The sequence below is a fragment of the Nicotiana tabacum genome, chromosome 9 (genome assembly GCF_000715075.1).
Source record: "Nicotiana tabacum cultivar K326 chromosome 9, ASM71507v2, whole genome shotgun sequence".
NCBI classification, from domain to species: domain Eukaryota; kingdom Viridiplantae; phylum Streptophyta; class Magnoliopsida; order Solanales; family Solanaceae; genus Nicotiana; species Nicotiana tabacum.
Window position 1 is genome coordinate 54841172 of NC_134088.1, and position 22490 is coordinate 54863661.

At 38.8% G+C, this 22490-nt stretch overlaps 3 protein-coding genes across 4 annotated transcripts; 1 reads left to right on the forward strand and 2 right to left on the reverse strand.

Moving 5' to 3' along the window:
• Nucleotides 1-370: 370 nt before the first annotated feature.
• LOC107797249 (uncharacterized) lies at nt 371-2697 on the reverse strand. The gene has a single exon (XM_016620122.2). The coding sequence runs from the start codon at nt 2604-2606 to the stop codon at nt 663-665; it is 1944 nt and encodes a 647-aa protein (XP_016475608.1). The 5' UTR covers nt 2607-2697; the 3' UTR covers nt 371-662.
• A 3569-nt stretch (nt 2698-6266) lies between these two features.
• Nucleotides 6267-7562, forward strand: LOC107797252 (uncharacterized). Its single transcript, XM_016620124.2, has one exon. It carries the CDS (start codon nt 6267-6269, stop codon nt 7560-7562), a length of 1296 nt encoding a protein of 431 aa, XP_016475610.2.
• Nucleotides 7563-11297: 3735 nt separating this feature from the next.
• Nucleotides 11298-15637, reverse strand: LOC107797256 (uncharacterized). 2 transcript variants are annotated; one of them, XM_016620128.2, is made up of 3 exons: nt 14058-15559; nt 11546-12621; nt 11298-11455 (listed from the first exon to the last, which is right to left on the reverse strand). In XM_016620128.2, exons 1-2 carry the CDS (start codon nt 15165-15167, stop codon nt 11569-11571), a joined length of 2163 nt encoding a protein of 720 aa, XP_016475614.1. In that variant the 5' UTR covers nt 15168-15559; the 3' UTR covers nt 11298-11455; nt 11546-11568. The 2 variants fall into 2 exon arrangements, with proteins under 2 accessions (XP_016475614.1, XP_016475613.1); XM_016620127.2 differs by having other exon boundaries at nt 11298-12621; nt 14058-15637.
• Nucleotides 15638-22490: the final 6853 nt, after the last annotated feature.

The following is a 22490-nucleotide window of genomic DNA, read 5'->3' on the forward strand; positions in this document are numbered from 1 at the left end:
ATCTACACCTACCGCCCTAATGTTAATAAATGAGAATTTTAATGTTTTCTTTTCTGGGGATAATGGAATATCAACATAGGCCCAATTGTTTGTATAAATAACTTTGTGAATTTCTTTAGTAACCTATTAAAGACTCCTACAAGCTTTTAAGTTTAACAGCAATCAGTAAAACCTTCTTTTACAGGAAACTAGAGACCATGATATAGCCGATTTCTTGAGTACTGATTTGAAATACTTTTTCATGCTTTGTCTTCTAAGTAAGTAGCCTAATATCCCCCCCCCCCCCCCCCGCGGGCCCAAGAGACAATCTTTTATGTGGAGGCTAGGTTACTTTGTGTTAAAGTAGGATGATATGCTTTCAATGTGAAAACAGTAAAATTGCCAGTTTCTTCTGTTCTTTAGCATGGTTAATTTGTTTAAAAAATTGAGTCAACTTGAAAGAAATACTATCGCTGTTTTAATTACCAAGCGATTTCTTTTCATCTTTTTGTTTCAATTGAGAATTTTACCTACTCTCCTTGCTCACAACAAACCTGCTGAAGTGGACCAAACAAGCATATCTCATGAATCACTCACATCTTTATTACATTTGCTTGACACATATATTATAAAATATGTATACAAGGAATTTTTGAGATCAAGTGTAGTTGTTTAAAGAACGTTTATCTTGTTATTTTTTTCTTCTCATTGCAGCCAACTCGACAACCATGTCGCCGAGGTTTATCTGGATCAGAATCACTTGATTCAAGGAAAAGGCCTCTGAGACATCTCCTTCTGATTGTTCTAGCAGGTGTAACATTGACTTCTGCCTTGTGTGCATCAAACAGACTTGAATGTACAGGTTCTGAAGGGATCGACATGTGTACACCTGGATCTCTTTCTGTTATGGAACTATTAAATACAATAGAGTTGTTGATTCCCTGTACATTGCAATTAATGTATGCAGCTATGGTTTGATCTTCCTTAGTCTTTGAATCTTTTGGACTTCCCTCCCCATCTGTGGTTGTGTCAGCACTTTCATCAGGGTTGATTTTGTATCCTCTGTGAATGTGGATTCGCCCTCCTTTTGTGGATGAATCGGAGCCAAGTTGCATAGATGCTCCTCTATTATCACCTGCAAGAGTGATCACATTCACTGGCGTTTTTCCGGTTTTTTGCGTGTCATCTCCAACTGCCACTCTATTAAGAACCTTTGAGATGTTATCTTTGATCTCTTTGTGAATGGGAATATGTGCTTCATTGGATACTACAGTTTTATGACTAGAACCACTGACCACAGTTTTGTTTCTTGGCTGAGTTGTAGTTGTTCTTGTCTGCCTTCCATTAGATCCAGAGTTTTTCAAAACCTGATCTTTGCTAGAACCCTCTTGCTTCGATTGAACTTCAGGGGTTCTTTCTCCAGCACCATAGTCTTTACGTCTAGATTCTTGCACTACTTCTTTGGTTTCCTGATTGTTGGTATCTGACTCTTTGAGCATTTTAGGTTCACCACTGATACTGGAAGAATCTGATTTCTCAGATGGACCTTTTGTAATGCCTGTTATAGTGGATTTTGGCACTGATTCTTCTGAAGGTTGCATTGCCTTGTCTGTGAACCTTATTTTTGCTTCAGAGTCCGCATCTGACTTGGTTTCTTTCTTGGTTCGAAGCTCCATTTGTTCTGTTGCTTCTTTATCTGCTTCTATGGATTTGGAAGAAGGCTTTGAAATCCCATGCAATGATTGTGGTGGCGATGTTGGCAGAGTAGTTTCCTGATTCTTTTCATGCATTTGAGATTTCACAACGGATGGAGAGTTTGAAGACTCCTGGCCTGCTTTGGATGAAAGGACGTGGGGAGCCTTGCGTGTTGGGGAGGATGTTGGAGTCATAGCTGGTGATTGAGGAGCTGAGCGAGATGGAGATTGGGATTGAGATGCACGAGACCTATTTGCTGCACCAGATGGTGAAGCTGGTTGAGATGTATTACGGGACTTGTTAGTTGCTTGAGATGGTGAGGAAGGTTGAGACTCGTTCTTAGATGCCCGATTCTTGGGAGAGGGAGCTGCCCCTGCGGGCCTAAATGGTGGCCTCTGAGCAACCTTTGGTGTAGTAGGGTTACTGGTGGTGGTTTGAGACGTAGGCCGAGCTGGAGAATTGGTGGAGGTAGAGCTCATATTTGAGGCTTGGGTAGGGGTTCGGGTTTCAGTCGAAGAGCCAGCAGTGGTAGGAGTAGCAGGTGATTGGCTTGTGCTTGGGGTGGAGGATTCGATAGGACGAGGTGGAGAGATAGATGGTGTTGGAGTTGTGCTGGTTTTGGTGTTGGGCAGCTGATTATTGTCCAGAGTTCCAGCTTTAGTTGGTGAAGTAGGAATTGAAGGAGTGGCGTTTCTCGTGGGGTTGGGTGGCTGGTTGTTGGTTGGGGTTTCAGCTCTGGACAGATTGTTTGCGCTGGTCCATGCAGCTGGCTGTGACCCTGCTGCTGGTCGAGTTGCCGGAGAGGGAGCCGTGCCAGCATTGGGTCGAGTAGATGGTTGGGTTGCTGGTGCTGGAGGTGGAGGTGGAGGTGGAGGTGGTTCATCTCGAGACCAAGGAAGGCGAAAGCGAAACGATGACCTCCGTGCTGCCATTTAACAAGGATGTTGTGTGAAGGAAATGAATATTTGCAATACTTTGATTATCTGGTTTTGATTCGAAATGAGCGTTGAAACTAATATAAATAGGTTTCCTTTTGATACCTTGGAACATTTCTGACATTGCTTTGCTTCTTTTCCCCTCTCAAAGAATAACCGTTTTCTGGGAAGTCTATTGTGAAAGTTGCTTCCTTTAAGAGGTTTAGCTTTTAAAGTATACTTTCTAACCGTTTGGCCAATGTCCAACTCTATAATATTATAAAGAATTTCAAAATTTTACTCCAACACATTTTCTCGCTTCATATTCTTGTCCTGGTGTAAGTTGAATTGCACAACAATGCGGCAAGCAAAACACACTTGCCTAAGACAACCACTCTTACAATAGGGCAAACCATATTTCCTTGCCAAAGATCATTATAAAAGAGGTTGAGAAAAAAGAAAAAGGAAAAAAGAAAACAAGACAAGAAAAACCACAAAAAAGTTATGTTCAGCAATATGCTATCAGTTGTCTAATGCCTCTCCAAGAAGAAAAGCATAAAACAAAATTCAGAGGAAGAGCTCATCATTCTCTCTTTTCTGACCTAGTTGTTTAAGCAAAGAATGTAACCTACAACAACCAACGAAGGGAGAACATTCTTCCTAGGGAATCTCTCAAGTAGTACAGATAATCTTTCATCACCAGACCAAACTACAGTGCATTTGCATGCGTAACTGCTTTCACACATATGCCATTTATTAACATTCATTCTGCCGCACAAATAGTGCTTGCAGAATGAAGAGGGTACCATTTAGTTAAATGGAAGACTCTTACTCTCCGCTAGAAACAGGGAGGCTTGGGAATCAAAAACTTGAGGAAACATAACCAAAGCCTCCTCATCAAATGCCTGTGGAGATATACTAATGAAGAACATTCGTTATGGAGGATGGTAATTAAAAACAAATATGGAGAGGAGGGGCCTTGGAAAACAAAAAAAGTAACCTCTCCATATGGGGTAAGTGTTTGGAAGGCAATTAGAGCTCTTTGGCAAATTTTCAGCAACAAAATCAGCTTTAGAGTGGGGAATGGGCAGAACACCTCTTTTTGGGAAGACAACTGGTTGGGGCATGAGCCTTTGAAAACAATGTATCCTGATATTTTTTTCATAAATCAGCAGCAGAAGGCCACTATCTATGATGTTTGGTCAGCTCAAGGATGGAATCTCACTTATAGAAGATTTTTGAATGATTGGGAGATCACTAGAATCACAGACTTCTACAACACACTCAATCATTTTACAGGGGTGAATCTGAATGCTGGTGAGGCATGGTGGCTGAGGCACAGTCTGTTAAATCTTCTTATCAGGTGCTTAATCAAACAAACATGATGACTGATCTTTGGCCATGGAAACACATATGGAAAGCCAAAATCCCTTACAAAGTGGCATGTTTTGTTTGGTTGGTAGTTAAACATACCTGTTTAACACAGGACAATTTAATGAAAAAAGGTGTGCAGTTGTGCTCAAGATGTCATCTATGTGGAAGAAAAGCAGAAACTAATAGTCATTTGTTCTTACACTGCACCGTGACTGTTCCTTCCCATTTTGGTCTCCATCCTCAACGGGGGCGGATTTATGTACACGGTTCGGGGTGGTACGCCACCCGCAAGTTTCGGCAAAAACCTTATGTATATATGTAAATAAGTATAAGAAATAGAATATATATATTTAAAGTGCCACCCGTAGAACAAAAGTGGCAAAGGTGCCAGTGGCAAGGGTCTGCCTTTTCGTTCAGCAGGGCAAGAGTTCGAATCCAGGCGGGAGCAAATAAATTTTTGGCTTACATTCAGTTGCAATTTAAGAAAATTAAGTACACTACACATCACACTCTTCTATATTTTATAGTAAATGTTTTACTTTTCTGTTTGTTTGTTTAAGAAAATTAAGTACACTACACGGCACACTCTTCTATATTTTATAGTAAATGTTTTACTTTTCTGTTTGTTTGTTTGTTTAGGTATAAATAAATAAGATAAAATAAAAATAAAAGTACTCTTTATAGAATATTCTCTTATAATTAAAGGTAAAACAATGTCCCAATTCCCCAAGTCCATTTTTTCCTTTCCCTTTCTCCGATTCTTGCTGCTTCAGCCTTCATTCACACCACTGCTTCTACTTCTTGCTTCTCTGTTAGACTGTTACTGTAAGCATTTATTTTGCTTTACCTTTGCGGATGCTTGATGCTTCACACATTCATTGCTCACTAGTCATTGCACTACGCCCACCATTGTAAAGTTTCCTCAATCCTCACCTCCTCATGTTTATTTCTTAACCCTATGTGGCTATTTTTTTCCCATCAAATATATGTTCTTGCTATATTTTTATTTTGTATTTAGTTGGATATTAGTGTTCTTGCTAAACTTGATTGTCACTATTTTGATTTTTTTTGTTATGTATTTCTTTGGTTGTGTTTGAAAATCAAATGTCTCTTAAATGGTTTCACTGTAGAATTTAAAATAACTAAACTTATTGATGGTATGACCTGGTAGAAATTGTTCTATATTTCTCACTAGAATGAACTTCTATTTTATAGGAATTGATTGAGATTGATAAATTTGTCACGAGGTTGGACCATTCTCGACCAAGTCCTAGTTGTCAATCCTTGATCCAAGCGAATGCCAATCATTCCTATCTTATAAATAAACTCGATTTGTGATCACTTAAAGGCGATCCAGGAGAAAGAATACATATCGCTGACTATAACCCTAGAATACGAGATGAAGTAAGGAAACATTACAATCAACAAGGTCCTTGTCAACCTTCCAAGCATCAATTTCCCAAAACTCAAATAGGAGGAAGAATGCTTCAATTTGTTCCAAGTTGGTTCAATGGTCAATTTTTTAAATGGTTGGAGTATAGTGTGAAGAAAGATGCGGCATTTTGCTTATGTTGTTATTTGTTCAAAAATGAATTTATTCATGGAAGTACGGGTGAATTTTATACTAAAAATGATTTTAGGGCTTGGAATAAGGGTCTTAAAAGATTGTGTTTACATGTTGGTGATGTTAATAGGGTCCATGATAAATGTTTCAAGAAGATACTAGATTTATCAAATCATCATCAATCAATTCAAGTTATTTTTTATAAGCACTCCGAGAAATTAAAAAGTGAGTATCGAATGCGTTTAGAAGCATCAATTGGTGTGGCAAGACTTCTATTGTTGTATGGATTACCTTTTAGGGACCATGACGAAAGTGAATCTTCAACAAATCAAGGCCTCTTTCTAAGATTCTTATGATGGCATGGGGACAAGCATCTAGATGTGGGAAAAGTAATATTAGAAAATGCTCCACAAAATGATACTTTGACTTGCCCTATGATCCAAAAGGATATTATCAATGCTTGTGCAAAAGAAATATTAAAGGCTATAATTGGAGACTTGAATGGAGATTATTTTGGTATATTAGTTGATGAGTCCAAAGATATCTCACACAAAGAACAAATGGCTCTTGTTTTGCGTTATGTTAATAAAAATGGTGAAGTGGTAGAGTGATTTGTTGGTCTTGTCTATGTTAGTGATACATCGGCATGCTCATTGAAGGAAGCAATCTACTCTTTGCTTTCGGACCACTTACTAAGTCCGTCTCAAATACGTGGACAAGGTTATGATGGAGCTAGTAACATGAGGGGAGAGATAAGTGGGCTTAAGACTTTGATTATGAAAAACAGCTCATCGGCATATTACATACATTGTTTTGCTCATCAATTGCAATTAACACTTGTAGCTATGTCTAAAAAATATTTGGATGTCGAAGACTTCTTTTGTCATGTTACTAATGTATTGAATGTCATTGGAGTATCTTTTAAGCGCAGAGATTTGCTTCGCCATCTTCAAGCTGAAAAACTGGAGCAATTACTTGAGTCCGGTGAAATTCATACCGGGCGAGGACTAAATCAAGAACGCGGGCTTCAAAGACCAGGTGATACTCGTTGGGGATCATATTTCAAAACATTAGATAACGTTATTGTTATTTTCTCATCTATTATTCGTGTACTTGAAGTGATTGAACATGAACGTTCCACCTCAAATGAGAGAAATCAAGCAAAATATCTTTTGAGTGAGATAATAACATTCAAATTTGTTTTTATGCTTCACTTGATGTTGAAAGTTTTGGTAATGTCAAATGAGTTGAACAAGATCCTACAAAAGAGAGATCAAGATATTGTTAATGCCGTGGAGTTTCTTAATATTAAAAAGAAAAGATTGCAAGATATGAGGGAAACTGGATGGGAATCTTTGCTAGATGATGTTTTCTCATTTTGTCATATGCATGATATTATGATTCCCAAGATGGATGAATCCTATTTTCCTGAAAAGTCGAAGCGTAAGTCTTCTGATATTTGTTATTCACACCACTTGCGTGTTGATATCTTTTATGTTGTAATTGATGTGCAACTTCAAGAGCTTAATGACCGTTTTGATGTAGTGAGTAGCGATTTGCTTCTTGGGATGGCTAGTTTGAATCCAGCCAATTCTTTTGCTAATTTTGATAAAGGTAGAATAATGACTTTAGCAAAATGTTACCCAAATGAGTTTGATGAAGTACACATTCGAGACTTGAGTTATCAACTAGATACTTTCATAATTCATATGCGAGTTGGCAATCCCAAGTTCTCCAACTTGCAAGGAATTAGTGATTTGGCAAAAGCATTGGTTGAGACAAATCTTGTGGAGACTAATTCGTATGTTTATTTACTTGTGAAGTTAACTCTGATTTTACATGTTGCTACCGCAACTGTGGAGAGAGCATTCTCATCCATGAAGCAGATAAAGAATGAAGAGAGGAACAATATGGGTGATCAATATTTAAATGATTGTTTAATTTATTACATAGAGCGTGATGTATTTACAAATGTAAGTAATGATGTCATTATTGATCGTTTTCAAAATATGAAAGCTCGTCGAGGACAATTGTAAATTGATTGTATATGATATTAAAAATGTTGTTGGAAGTTTTATGCTTTGCGTCAATTAGTTATAGTTATTATATTTTCTTTCGTTTGATCTATTTGTCTATATACCCCGAAGTCCCGAATCGACGCTCGAGTTGATCACATCGATTAGGTCGGCACCCATAACCCCTAAATCCTGGATCCGCCTCTGGATACACTGGGTCATGTCAAATAGCACCAAGGTAAATCTTGTTAAGGTGAACATCATGAAAGGTATATAAATTCTCTTTCATGTGGAAGGGCCGTGACGATAGAAGAAACAGAAACAAGGCACAAAAACATTATTACTATCAACTTTGACAACTAGAATTAGCTATACATAGTCTCAACAGTTTTGGTCTTTCACCAAAAGAGAACAAAGCACCTCTCTAGATTCCAGAAATGTCAATTTCAGATTCAGTTTCTGCTTGCTACTGAACGGGAGACTATTGCCCTTACTGAATATCAAAAGCCCTATGAGGACTTGATGATGTAGCTCAAGTTGTAAGCAACAATAGCCCCTGAACCTTGTCTAACAGAGCTATCAGAATATCCATTTCATACAAGGTCATGCAGCAACTCATCAGGATAATACTTTCCTGAGACTGAACATTGCCCCAGTATTCGTCGTGAGTCAATATCATAATCCTATAGGAATGCTTTTAACTACGGAGTATTTTATTTTCTATCTTTTCCATTTTACTAGAGGCAAAAAGGATTTCTTGACTGACATAAATGCTGCACTAACATGGAAAGTAGCAGCTTGATAATATTCAAGAAGGAATACCACCGCCTCATCAATTTCAAGTGCACCAAGTCCCTCCCTCCCTCCCTCTGAGGAAATAGTTTAATGATTCAAAAAGTGACTAAAGAGGCACCACAGCATTGCCAAAGAATGACAGGAAGTACAGTGTAAACTAGACTCAAGGCCTCCACAGCACATTAACACAAGCACTAACTCTGAGGAAATAGTTCCCAGGCCTAAAATAGATAAGATAGCAAAATAGAACTCCCTCCCTCCCTCTCCAAAAGACCCGACGTATTAAACAACAGTAGAGCAAGAATTACAATCTTTTCTAATGATTCAAAATTGATTAAAGAGGCGCCACAACATTGCCAAAGAACAAAGAAAGTACAGTGTAAGCTAGACTCAGACCTTCCAGCACATCAAGACAAGCATTAACTCTAGTTCCCTGGCCCAGAAATAGATAAGGTAGCAAAATAGAACACATGGTCTTGCGGTTTAGGTGGATGGATTATCTGGGATATAGTCATGATTCCTTCCACTCTTTCAGTTGTATTTAATTACTCCAGGAGTATGCTATTATCTTAAGGACAAAATCTGGTTTGCAACATGAAAATCATGCATGCAAGGTCCATTTCAAAAAAGGACCTTGTATGGCATTTTGTTTTTTTTACTTCTCAAAAAAGGTCCATATCACGGTATAAAAAATTAAGTACCTTTTTAGAAGGATCAGAACTAAGTAATTCCCTCATACCCAGAATAAGATCAGAAATATCAAATCCATCATAACCAGGAACTTAATATGGTCGATGATATATGTCTCAGCCATTAATCGGCGTTGCTGTTGCTTTTTTTTTCCAAATTCAATTCTGGAAAATTATGAATAGGGAGAACACACAGGTGGTAGAGACCGCTGAAAACTATACATGCAGATACCAGAAGACAATTCTCGTCTAGCAAATTGCAAATCCAGATTGACATGCTAAAAGACAATATTTATTATATTCATAGTCCAACTCCCAAGTTTCAAAGCTATTTTGTAACTAGACTCTTATTACTACTACTGAACAAATGAGTGAATAAACAACATGAAAGAAATATTTTGATCGGAAATTTTATATTTGTGGGAGAATTGATGCAATTCATTATTCTTCAAAGAGTCAAACGCGATGCTTTAGGCTACAGATTGCATGATATCCTTGTAACAGACTACAAAAAACTGGGTACACTTTTGAAAAAGTAAGTATTAATAAAAAACAGGGTACATAAGACAGATACCCCCTAAACACAATTTCAAGTACTTTACTCCCATCAAAGAGAAGTCTATGCTAAAAGCACCACAGAATAATTAACACTATGAGCTATCGTCCACCTATGCATACTGGAAAAAATCAGCAAGGTCGTATGCATTTTCACAAGTGCGTGCAAATTCTATGCATATTCCTTTTTTACTTTTTAACAAAGAGATGAAAATCCGCCTAGAAGAACATGTAGACTAGATATACCAGTCAACTTGTGATTTAGCATCAAAGTAAAAGGCAGCTTAGGCTAAATAGAAACTAGATAAGAGAAGACACAGACTCCTTTCAAGCACTTCCGAAGATTCAACTCGTTTGAGACAGTTGAAGCTATAAAGAAGCTACACTTTACAAGCAGCACTTTCTATTTACGTGTTTCATATGTTTTCTATCTTATAATGTCTGCATAACCTTTTTGGTTTACAAGGTACGGGAGCATGAAAATCACAGAAAGCTAATCGCCATTGATAATTTTTGCAGTCTCAACAAAATGACATAGTTAATAAATATAAAAGATGCAGATTGTTTGATTTGGTGCTTGCGAGCACTATTTGTATGTCTTCTCGGCTTTGCCACCTTTATTCAGTTTTCTGATTACTTTCCAACCTTTTGAACAGGACAAGATGCTAACTGTCACATCTTATACTGATATTCTTATACTGCTCATGATATGAAAGCAGTACTTTTGTTGTATAGAGAGAACAAGATCATTTAAGACAAAAAATATAGGTTTTCCTTTTATTGCCAGAAGAGAAATAGACTTGACTCGTGAAGGAAAATGATGGACTATGCTACAATTGCAGAGAATGAAATGTGACATGCCCTAGTTATCTATGGAAAGGTAGTAGGCATAATTTCTGATGTAGATATTCTTATAGCATTGGTGGAGCATCAAACTCAAGAAGTGAAGCCACTAATTAATAAATAAGGGGATACTACTAGTGAAACCTAATGAACAAATATGCCTAGCAAGCTACAATTGTCATGCTCTGCTAGTTACAAATGTAGCCAACTCAAAGAAACTAATGTCATCTTGTCAGTGGGTCTCTTCAAATAGCTGCTAAAACAATTTCATCTGCCCACAAACAATTAACTAGCAGATCAATTGTACCCAATTTGATGAATCTTTTATAAATGGTGTCATAGGATTTAGAAAGATTTGAGAAGTAAAACATCCAATCCATCAGCAGATAGAGTCCCCCACTGACACAAAAGCAAAGAAATTCTGTGCCAGAAGTAGAAGATCACTCTTCAATGATACAATTATGCACAGTGCAGATATATTTGCGCAAAAGGAGAGTACAGGGTGTCAAGACATCTTATGTCGAAATTAAAGTGCTACTACATTTGCAATTAGACCCCTCCTATAAATGATTGAGACTCTGCAAAAGTCAAGAGTTAGCTGATTGAAATCTGAACACACATGACCAGACGATAAACACTGCTAGCCTGCTACTATTGCCAGGATATTGCTAAACAGCTAAGTACCGCAGCCTCAAATAAATATATTTTAACTTAAACCCAATGCATTTTTAGTGGATGAGAAAATCAGTTTACCACAGTCCTTTTAATGTTGATTTCCAAGATCAATTCAACAGTCCCGAGTAATAAGGCTATGAAAAAAAAAGGCATTAAGAAATGAAAGAGCTGCAACAAACATCACAACGACGACAATTGATGCACCTGATAATGGAGGAGACATTTATAAGACGTCAAAAACTTATTAACTATTCTGTCAAAGAACAACAATAAAGGCAGAAAGGCATGGCCGCAAATGTTCTAGAACAGTAATCCCCTTGCTGCTTTAAGTTTAAGGAGAAAATCTCATGGTGGTTCCTGGATCACATGGAGGCAATTAACTCTTAAAGGCTTCAAATCATTAAAACACACTTTCAAGAGCCAAATGTCAAGATAGCACTAACTTGCCTTCTAAATGCAAATGACCAACATTATCTTACAGATGGTCTCCTGCGGAGAAAAGTTTGAGATGCCTGGAGCGTTACTTTAAGTTGCTCGGATACTGTAAATCCCCGACCTTCCATCAATCCTTGGAACTTTTGAGCATCTTGTACAAATCCACCAGCTATAAGTGACTGTATAATCCTCTCAAATTCTTCTGGTCCCAACTGCTCCTTTTTGGCCTCCAAAACTCCAAGAGCTTGAAGAGCCTTTTTCTCAGCATTAGCTCTTGCATACATGTCACATAGACTAATATGAACCTTAAATGGAGGAGCCTCACCCTGCTCAGCAATCTTATCCAAGAGTTGTTCAGCTTCATCAATTAGCTGCATTTTACCCATCCAATCCACCAAAACAGAGTAAGTAGCCACCCCAGGCTCAAAACCATCTTTCTCAAGCTCCATTAGAAGATTTAAGGCTTTATCCAATAGGTTCTTCTTCTCATAAGCTGCTATCATGCTAGCAGTGCATCTATCATCTGGCTTGTGCCCAAGTTTAATCATGTAATCAAAATTATGCCTTGCCTGATCAGGGTCACCAGCTTTGCCAAATGCCTCAACAAGTAATGTACATGACTCTAAAGTGGGCTGAAACCCTGAAAACTGCATTGTAGTTGCTATTCTTTGGGCTCCATTAACATCACCACGCTGAGCAAATGACCTTAGGAGGGCCATAAAAATCTCCTTAGAGGGCTTGATGTCTCTTGCCTCCATTTCCCTCATCAATGATTCACCCAACTTTGGTTCGCCAGCATTTACATAGGCTAAGATCATGGAATTGTAAACTCCCATGTCTGGTAGGAATCCTTGAGTCCTCAAGCTTTCGAATGCAGCTTTTGCCTGATCCAGATCACCTGCTTTGCTGTACATGTGAACCATGGTTGTTGATGTGAGAATATCAGGTACAATTCCATTTTCACTCATCTTTTTGATAATTCTCTCAGCATCTGCTAGGCGGTTGTCTCTAGCATGGGCATCAATGAGTTTGGAGTAGTCACGTATGTTTGTTTGGAAGGACTCTTCACCGAGCACATGTTCTGCAATCTAAACAAGTTCAATAAAAATCAGACTTACCCAATACTTAAAGAACAATTTAAACTTCATCAAAAACATAAAAACAATTTAAATACAGAATTTTCAAAATATTTGGTTATTGATGCAACAGTGGGTCAAATATTTCTATATCGGCAAAAGTTATAATTTCACTAACTTCTTTGTAAGCATTTCACTAACTAATCTAACTCCATCCTTGCGTTCCTCACAGGATGAACAGGAAACAAGAAAACCATACAGATTGCAGCACTACACCAGTGCATAAGACCACAAGGCGGCAGATACTTCTTATCTCAAGATTATTTTGCCCAACGTGTGAAGATTTCATCATAACAATCCTACTTACTTAACTGGAAGAACCCAAAAAAGTTAGAAGAAACCTAATCTGATTATAAATTCCTATATTTCTCTACATTATCAGTAAGATGAAAAGGCATTCAAGAACAAGTGAATTAAGGATATTAACTTAAAGTCTCCAACATTTTGTAGGGCCATTATCTAGTTTGATTTTGTTCTAAAAATTGAGTCGCTGACTTTGATGTGTCAGACAAATACAGTCAGAGTAAAAAGCAACTCAAAAACTAAAGAAGTAAAAATATAACGACAGATGTAATCAGATAAAAAATGTTCACACCAGATATCATGGCATAGGACATTGAGCAAAGAGCCATAGACTTGATAATCTGGTAATTTTGCTTCATTTTGATAATAAGTGTCTGATATGCTCAAAATGTTTCTAGTTTGGCTTATATACCATAATCTACTTCTTGTCTAGTGTCTGACTATATGTGCAAATTGATAGGCCATTTCTTTCTTCTGCTTCTTCCTCTATCTTTTGGTCTTTTATGCTTTTTGAAAAGGTTTTCTATATATGTTCCTCCGCGCATGTACACTTTTTGAAAAAGAAGTTCAACATTTCTTGAACAATACTTTTTCTTTTCTAACAATACTTAATTTCATAAGAAAAAGGTTGCTTTGGTACAATAGATTGAGGACTGGCAAATTTATAAAGTTAACTAGAATGTGCAGAATGACGTAAAAAAAGCATATAGAAATAAAAATTACTAAGAAAAATGTATGCCCTTAGCTAATGCCTTTGCTTGGATCCAAGTATATTTATGAGCATTATCATACTATCAGGCATTTCCTTGAGCCGACTGTCTATTGGAAACACGCTCGCTACCTTCACAAGGTAGGGATAAAGCTTGCGTACACACTACCCTCCCCAGACCTCACTTGTGAGATTACACTAGGTTTATTGTTGTGGTTGTTATCATACTATCAGGCACAAGCTCGTGATCCTAAATTCTCTAGATTTGTTGCGTGGACCCCACTTGACACTACAACAATGGTAGGAATGAAAGTCAAAATGCACGACAATTATTCAAAATCATGCAACTAAAAAAAACTTAACAAGGAAGGAATACCTTCAAATATAGATGAGGATTTCGTTCCTTCAATCTATCAAGTAAATTGACCCAGTCTACCCTGGTAGGTTGGAGAAGTTCTACCCACTCAGCTAGAAGTAGAGAGGCATCATCTTCCTCTTGTGAAGCAAGGATTTTGTCAGTAACAATTTTGCACTTGCCAGCTATTGGTTTTGGTTCTTGAGGCCATATGATTTTTTCAGCTTCATGAATCTTATCGGCCACTGCAGACCATTTCGAATTAGACAAATCAAGTCCATAAATCTTGTAGTTAAGCTTCCCACGCCTTTTCGGAAGAGACACAACTTTAGGCTCCTCCTCTGCACCAACACTGTCCTGCTCCACGGCCATGGCCCCAATACCACCATATGAGCTCCCTTCTTGAGCTGATTTTTCTTCCTCTTCCTTAAGACGTTCAAGACTCTGATAAAACTCACTCTCCTCCATCTTCTCACGTGCCCATTTGAACCTATACTCCCTAAGCATGTCTCCACGTATACCCACTTCACCAGCAAACCTACACATCTCCTTAACTTCCTCAGCTTGAAGAAAGTTCTTCATTTTCTCCTTCCTTTTTGCTTTCTCCATATCTTCCAACACCACATTGCTCACCTCCCACACTGTCTTCCATAAATCCTCACTAAAATCTTCTGACGCCGCCACTGCAGACCCCATCATCTGATCAAAACCACCCTTTTCCAGCTCAGATACAACCTTCCCTACAATAACCAAAAGCATCCCATCAATTGTTTTCTTCTCAAAATCTGGATACACTTCAACCAGCTTTCCACGCATTATCCAAACGAATCTCGACAGGAAATCGTTCATTGTGGCATCATCCTCTGACTCGGTTTCTGACTCGCTTACCATTTCTTCAGCTGTGTGAACGAATCTTTTATTGCCCCAATATTCCATTTTTCGAAATTTTGGATTTTGGGGTTGGAAAAGATCAGTGCGATACTTCGTCGAACAGATGGAAGGTGTAATGGAGGATGTAGTGATTGGAGCATTCTGGTGAAAATGGGGGTATTGAGATAGAATTCTTATGTTACCATTGAGTTTTGACAGATTGTTGATAGTTTGTTTGGAAATTAAGTGCTTCATATTCATTTCTGATTTTCAGAAAGAAAATTTGGATTGGGGAAGTGAGAACTAGGGTTTTGTGAAATAATAAACCCTGATACAAAGAAAAGCTTGCCAAGAGGGCTGTTGGGCGGCTTTCAGAACCCGCGCGACTTTTGATTAAAGCAAACTTAAAAAAGGAAAACAATACTAATAATTCAAAAACAAAAAAAAATGATTTTTATCTGAAGATCTAAATCGCCAAGTTAGGTATCACTTTGATTCTTTTACATCTTATGATATTCTTTCGAAACGAAAAAATACCTTTTATTTGCTTTTTTACCATGTGAATTTAGTTTAGGTAATCCAAGTTGTTTTGGGTATATTTTATTATGTTTAGAGGTGTAATTAATAATATGGAGGCCTGCTCTATAGGTTTGTGAAGTAAAGAGTTGTCAATTGAATTGAATTTTAGTAAAAAAAGGTCAAATATTAAAATTATTAAAATAAAAAGAAACATCTGGAACATAATCTATCGGAGCTTTAAACTTAACAACTAAACTCGGGAGCCAAACAGCCAATACAAGCTTTATGACCACAACTTGTGCCTGCCGTGTAATCGTGAAATATATATTTATTTATACTCGATATTTATATTAAATTAATGAATGATATTTTTTATTATTTAATTATAATTAATTAATACATACTTTTACCTCAATTTATCACTTAGTCGGGCGGGATCTAGAGCATCGATATAGGTTCATTGGAATCCAATATTTTTTATGCGGAGTATAATTTTTTTATGTGGAAGCGTACAAAAATAAACTACTCGATCTGAAGCATAATTTTAAATTTTATTATGAGTTGATGTGATGACCCGATAGGTCATTGTAATGACCCAACCGGTCATTTTGACTTTTAGAACCTCGTTCCTTAAAAATAAAATTTTTCGTATGTGCTTTTAATGATTTATGACTTGCGGGGATGGTTGGTTCGGGATTTGGAAGTGTTTGGGTTGAAATCAGAACACTTGGTTCCTTAAGTTGGCTTTAAAAGGCCAAGTTTGACTTCGGTCAACATTTTGAGAAAACGACCCCGGAATAGAATTTTGACGATTCCAACAGCTCCGTATGGTAATTTTGGACTTAGGAGCGTGTTCGAAATTTTATTTGAAAGCCCGTAGTTAAATTAGGCTTGAAATGGCTAAAATAAGAATTTAAGTTTTGGAAGTTTGACCGGGGAATTGACTTTTTGATATCCGAGTCGGAATCCAGTTCTGAAAATTTTTATAGTTTCGTTATGCCATTTATGACTTGTGTGCAAAATTTGAGGTCAATCGGACTTGATTTGATAGGTTTCGACATCGAAAGTAGAAGTTGGAAATTTTAAGTTTCCTTAAGCTTGAATTGGAGCATGATTCATGGTTTTAGCGTCGTTTTATGTGATTTGAGGTTTCAAATAAGTTCGTATGATGTTTAAGGACTTGTTGGTATATTTGGTTGAGGTTCCGAGGGCCGAGGGTGAGTTTCGGATGGTTAACGGATCAAAAGTTGGACTTAAAACAGCTGCTGCATTTTTTCTCTTCTGCTAGAAATTCTGGGCTGTGATCGAGCCCAAGATCGAGGCCTAAGATCGAGGCCCATGATCGAGACCCAAGATCGAGGCCATGATCGAGAGTCATGATCGAAGGCAGGGCTCGAGGGTCATGATCGAAGGCAAAGGCTCGAGGGCCATGATCGAAGCCACGATCAAGGCTGAGGATCGAGGCCATGATCGAGGGCCATGATCGAACCACGATCGAGGCCGAGGATCGAGGTCATGATCGAGAGCTGCCTGGGCAGAATTATAAAGGAGAGCATTTGTCCCATTCACCATTTTTGACAAATTGGAGCTTGAGGAGAGGCGAGTTTTGATAGATTTTCAAGGAAAGACATTGGGGTAAGTGATTCTAACTCGGATTTGGTCATTATACACGAATATATCATTGTTTTCACCATTTAATTAGTGTTTTGAGATTGAAATTTGGGAAATTTTTGAAATCTCATAGAAACAAATTTTTGAGATTTCGGTATCGATTCGGAGTCGGATTTGAGTGAAACTGGTATGGTTGGACTCGTAATTGAATGAAAAGGGTAATTCTTGTGAATGGAAATCATTGGACTCATAAACTGGTATATATTGTGAATTGTTAGATAAAAATATTAAAGGATGAAAATCTCATATGCTTGATTTTCTGTTTAAATTAATTAATTGTTAAGAGAAATTGTTCTTCCTCCCGAATTTATCTTATAATAAATATACTCTCCTTCCGGAGGTACATAAGAAAATGTCCTCCTTTCTTGTAGAGCGGGCCGAATGCCTCGGCAGATAGATGCATCTATGGATCGCGCCGGACGTCCCTCGACAATGTACACGATACTCTGGATCGGGACGTACGACCTCGGCAGAAATCGTGCCTAATAATAATAATTACACGATACTTGGATAGTTTATTGCAGCTTGTAAAGCTAATTGATAAATTGAAATTTTATTGGAATTGAAGGAATTCAATTAATATGTTGAGAATTGTTGCATTCGAGGGAATTTAATTATTTCTGCTGATTAAATAAAATTATTGTTGACTTTGTGAATCATGCTGAGTTAAATAAATTCTGTTTTATTCTATTTAATATTGTTGACCCTTAGTGAGTGTCAAAGTCGACCATCTCGTCTGTACCACTTCGAGATTAGGCTTGATACTTACTGGGTACAGATATTTACGTACTCATACTATACTTGCTGCACTTTTTGTGCAAGATCTGAGACATGCACTAGTGAAGGACCTATCATCGCACATCCACGTTATCTAGAGGCGTAGTGGTGAGCTGCCTTTCTGAGCCGTTCTGCAGCTGCCAGTGCCTCTTCTTGCATTTTATTCTGTCTATTTTTATTTCAGACATTATTTGGAGTTTTGTATAATCTACTAGATGCTCATATACTTGTGACACCAGGTCTTGGCATACACATTGGTAGAATTTGAAATTGTATTATTTTTTTGGATTTAAGTTAATTAGTATCTTTTCAAATTTCTTTAATATTTCTAGAAAAATAATAAAATTACTTAGAAAATTATTCTGAAAATAATTGATATATGTTTAATTTATTTGTTGGCTTGCCTAGCTGTAGTGTTGGGCGCCATCATGATCTATAGGTGAAATTGGATTGTGTAAGTCATCTTATGATTTAAAACCTAATTCTCTGATCTGAAACCTTAAAAATCTCATTTTTACCCTCCTCGAGTAGCGTGAAAAGTCCGGGCGTGTTTTCGAAAAGCTTTTATGTTAAAAACTGTAAAACAAATTATGAAATTTTGCTTTGAAAATGATTTGAGTTGACTTTGATCAAGGTTTAGAGTAAACAGACCCGGATCTATGTTTTGACGGTCCCGGTAGGTCCGTATCATAATTTGGGACCTCGGCGTATGTCCGGAATCGAATTCCGAGGTCCCTAGCTCGAGATATGGAATTTTGATGGAAAATTAAAAGTTGAAAGTTTAATGATTTTAAGAATTTACTGATATTTGGTTTTGTTAATACCGGGTCCGTGTTTTGGTTCTGCAGCCCGGTACATGTTCATTATTATATTTATGACTTGTGTGTGAAATTTGGTGAAAAACATAGTTGGTTTGACGTGATTCGGACGTCCGGTTGTGAAAATAGAAGTTTTAAAGCTTTCTTCAAAATTTCATTTGATTTGATATTCAATTCGTAGTTCTAGGTGTTATTTTGACGATTTGATCATGCGAGCAAGTTCGTATGATGTTCTAGGATTTGTGTGCATGTTTGGTTTGGAGCTCCGAGGGCTCGGGTGAGTTTTAGATAGGCTACAGGATGATTTGAACTTAGAAAATCTGGTTTTTGTGCTTCAGCTGATATCTGGTGTGTTCTTCTTCGCGTTCGCGAAGGTACTCTCGCGAACACGAAGAGTAAACTAGGGCAGGGTGATTTTCTTAACCGTGAACGCGGTAGCAAGGTCGCGAACGCGAAGCAATGGGGGCCTTACCCTTCGCGAACGCGAAGCTTTAAGGACCAAGGGGAGGGGTCAGTCATTCTTCTACGCGAACGCGAAGGCCAGGGGGGAGCAGCCTTCGCGAACGCGAAAGCCACTCGGTCTGCTGCTCATCGCGAACACGGCAGGCCCTTCGCGAACGCGAAGAAGGCCTGACGCCTGTGACTTAAAACAGAACAGTAGCGGGATTTTTCCCAAAATTCCATAACCCTTCCATTAGAACTCGGCCTAGAAGCGATTTTGAAGGGAAAACTCAACATCAATTCATAGGTTTGTACTCTTTAACTCATTTTCTTCCATTTCTAACATCACCCATTAAATTTCTAGCCCTAATCTTTGTTCTTTCATCGTAGAAAACTAGGGATTTAGGAAGAATTGGGGGTTTTTTGCAAATTGGGGATTTAGACCTCAATTTGGGGTCGAATTCCGAAACTAATTATATAATCGGGCTCGGGGGTGAACGGGTAAATAGATTTTGGTCCGAACCTCGGGTTTTGACCAAGCGGGCCCGAGGTCAATTTTTGACTTTTTGGGAGAAAGTTTGCGGAATCTAAATTTATGCAATGTAATTGATTTCTTTAGCAATATTTAATATTATTGAGTTGTTTGTGAATAGATACGATTAGTTTGGAGGTGGATTCTAGAGGAAAAGCGGTAATTGAGCACTAAGTGGCCTTTGGAGCGAGGTAAGTGTTGTGTCTAACTTTGACTTGAGGGAATAAGACTTGATTGTCTATTTGCTACATGTTTAGATGTTGGGGAACAACATATATATGAGGTGACAAGTACTTATGCGTTATAGTCGGGTTAAAGCATGCGGGTGGGGGGCTTGGTTTCTTGAAATTATATCTTCCTTGTTCATGTTATCCATGTTTAGACTAGTATTGTTAAATTGATCGTTCTTGTCATGTTTACGGATCTTCTGGTGATAACTGAATATTGATTTCGAAGTTGAGGTTGATATTGTGGAACCAAATATTGAAATAAATCTTGTACTTGTTATTTTATCTCCCTGTTGTTATTTGTTCATTGCATTATGGTAAGGGAGAGTGTTAATGCGCGAAGGGTGATGCGGTGCCATATTGTGAGTGTTAATGCACGAAGGGTGATGCCGTGCCATATTATGAGTGTTAATGCACAAAGGGTGATGCGGTGCCATATTGTGAGTGTTAATGCACGAAGGGTGATGCCGTGCCGTATTGTGAGTGTTAATGCACGAAGGGTGATGTCGTGCTATGTTATGAGTGATGCTGTGCATTGTTTCTTTTACTGTGTTTAATGGTTCTTGTTGGTTCATAGTACATTGACTGTTCAAGTTACCATTCTGCTGCAGTTCTCTATCTCGTATTTCCCTCAGCATGTTTCCCCTCCCAATAGTACATGTTTAGTTGTTATTGTTGTTTTCTTGTACATATACTGTTATCTGCACAGGTTTATTATGTGAGTGTCTTGTCATAGCCTCGTCACTACTTCATCGAGGTTAGGCTCGACACTTACCAGTACATGGGATCGGTTGTACTGATACGGCACTCTGCACTTCTTGTGCAGATTTTGGTACCGGTCCCTATCCGATCGTGAGGCTTAGCAGCTTGGATTCACTGTCAGAAGACCCAAGGTAGATCTGCAGGCGTCCACAGACCCTGGAGTCTCTCCCTAGTTTTATCATTTACTGTTTCCTTACTTCAAAATAATGTATATTTCCTTTTCAGACTGTGTTTGTAGTAAATCACAGTAGCTCGTGAGTTGTGACTCCAGATCCGGGTGGGTAGTAATTAATGAAGTTTTTATATTATTTCGCACTCGTTGTATTCCATTTTAGCTTATTTGTTGTTATTTTCTGAATTGAATAAGGATTGGCTTAATAAATATCGGCTTGCCTAGCAAGTGAATGTTAGGCGCCATCACGGTCCCGACAGTGGGAATTCTGGGTCGTGACATGTTTGTATCAGAGCACTAGGTTGCCTAGGTCTGACAATTCACGAGTAGGCTTAGTAGAGTCTGGAGGATCGGTAAAGAGACGTCTGTACTTATCTTCCAGAGGCTATGAAGTTTAGGAACAAATTTCACTTCTATTCTTCTCTGTCGTGCGATTTTGTTCTCACAATGCTAATTGAACTCTTCTACTCTTAGTCTCTCGCAGATGGCGAGAACATGTACGCATATTCAGCCGAGCAGCAGCCAGAGCCTCCAGTGGCACCTCTTACGAGGGGCAGAGGTCGAGGTCGAGGCCGTGCCAGAGACCGAGGCAAGGGCAGGGCTCAGCCCAGAGCTCGAGCATCGGCACCAGCGGTGGAGCCTCAGGTAGAGTTTGATGAGGAGGTTCCAACCCAGGTTGTGCCTATCGGACCAGCTCAGGTTCCGGAGGGGTTCATTGCCACCCCAGTGCTTCAAGACGCTTTGGTTCGTTTGGTGGGCCTTATGGAGAGTATGGCCCAGACTGGCACATTTCCCATGGCACCAGCCATCTCTCAGGCTAGAGGAGGAGCCCAGACCCCTGCTACTCACACTCCGGAGTAGGTGGCTCCACAGTATCAGACTCCAGCCGCTCATCCAGTCGGAGTAGTTTAGCCGTTTGTTGTGGCACAGACCGGTGATGGGTCAATTATGTCTTCTGAGACTTTATGGAGATTGGACAAGTTTACCAAGCCCTTTCCAGTTCACTTCAGTAGTGCTCCTTCAGAGGATCCCCATGAGTATCTTGACAGCTGTCATGAGGTGCTACGGAACATGGGTATAGTGGAGACCAATGGGGTCGATTTTGCTGCATTTCAGATGACTGGTTCCGCCAAGAAATGGTGGAGAGATTATTTGTTGACCAGACCACAGGGGTCGCCTGCTCTTACTTTGGACCAGTTCTCTCAGCTCTTTCTAGGGAAGTTTCTCCCTATCACATTGAGAGAGGAGCACCGTCATCAGTTCGAGCGTCTCCAGTAGGGCAGTATGACTGTTACTCAGTATGAGACCCGTTTTGTGGATTTGGCCCGTCATGTTCTTCTTCTGCTTCCTACCGAGAGAGAGAGAGAGAGAGAGAGAGAGAGAGGGTGAGGAGGTTTATTGACAGACTTGCTCAACCTATCAGATTGCAGATGGCAAAGGAGACCGGGAGTGAAATTTCTTTTCAAGCGGCTGCCAATGTCGCCAGGCAAGTCGAGATGGTTCTTGCTCAGGGAGGTCAGGGGTCTGACAAGAGACCACGTCATTCCGGGGGGTTCAGCGGTTCCTCATCTGGAGGCAGGGGTACTTTTGGTAGAGGCCATCCTCCCAGGCCGTTTCATTCAGCACTCTAGGCATCTCATGGTGCCTCAAGTGGTTGTGGCCCTC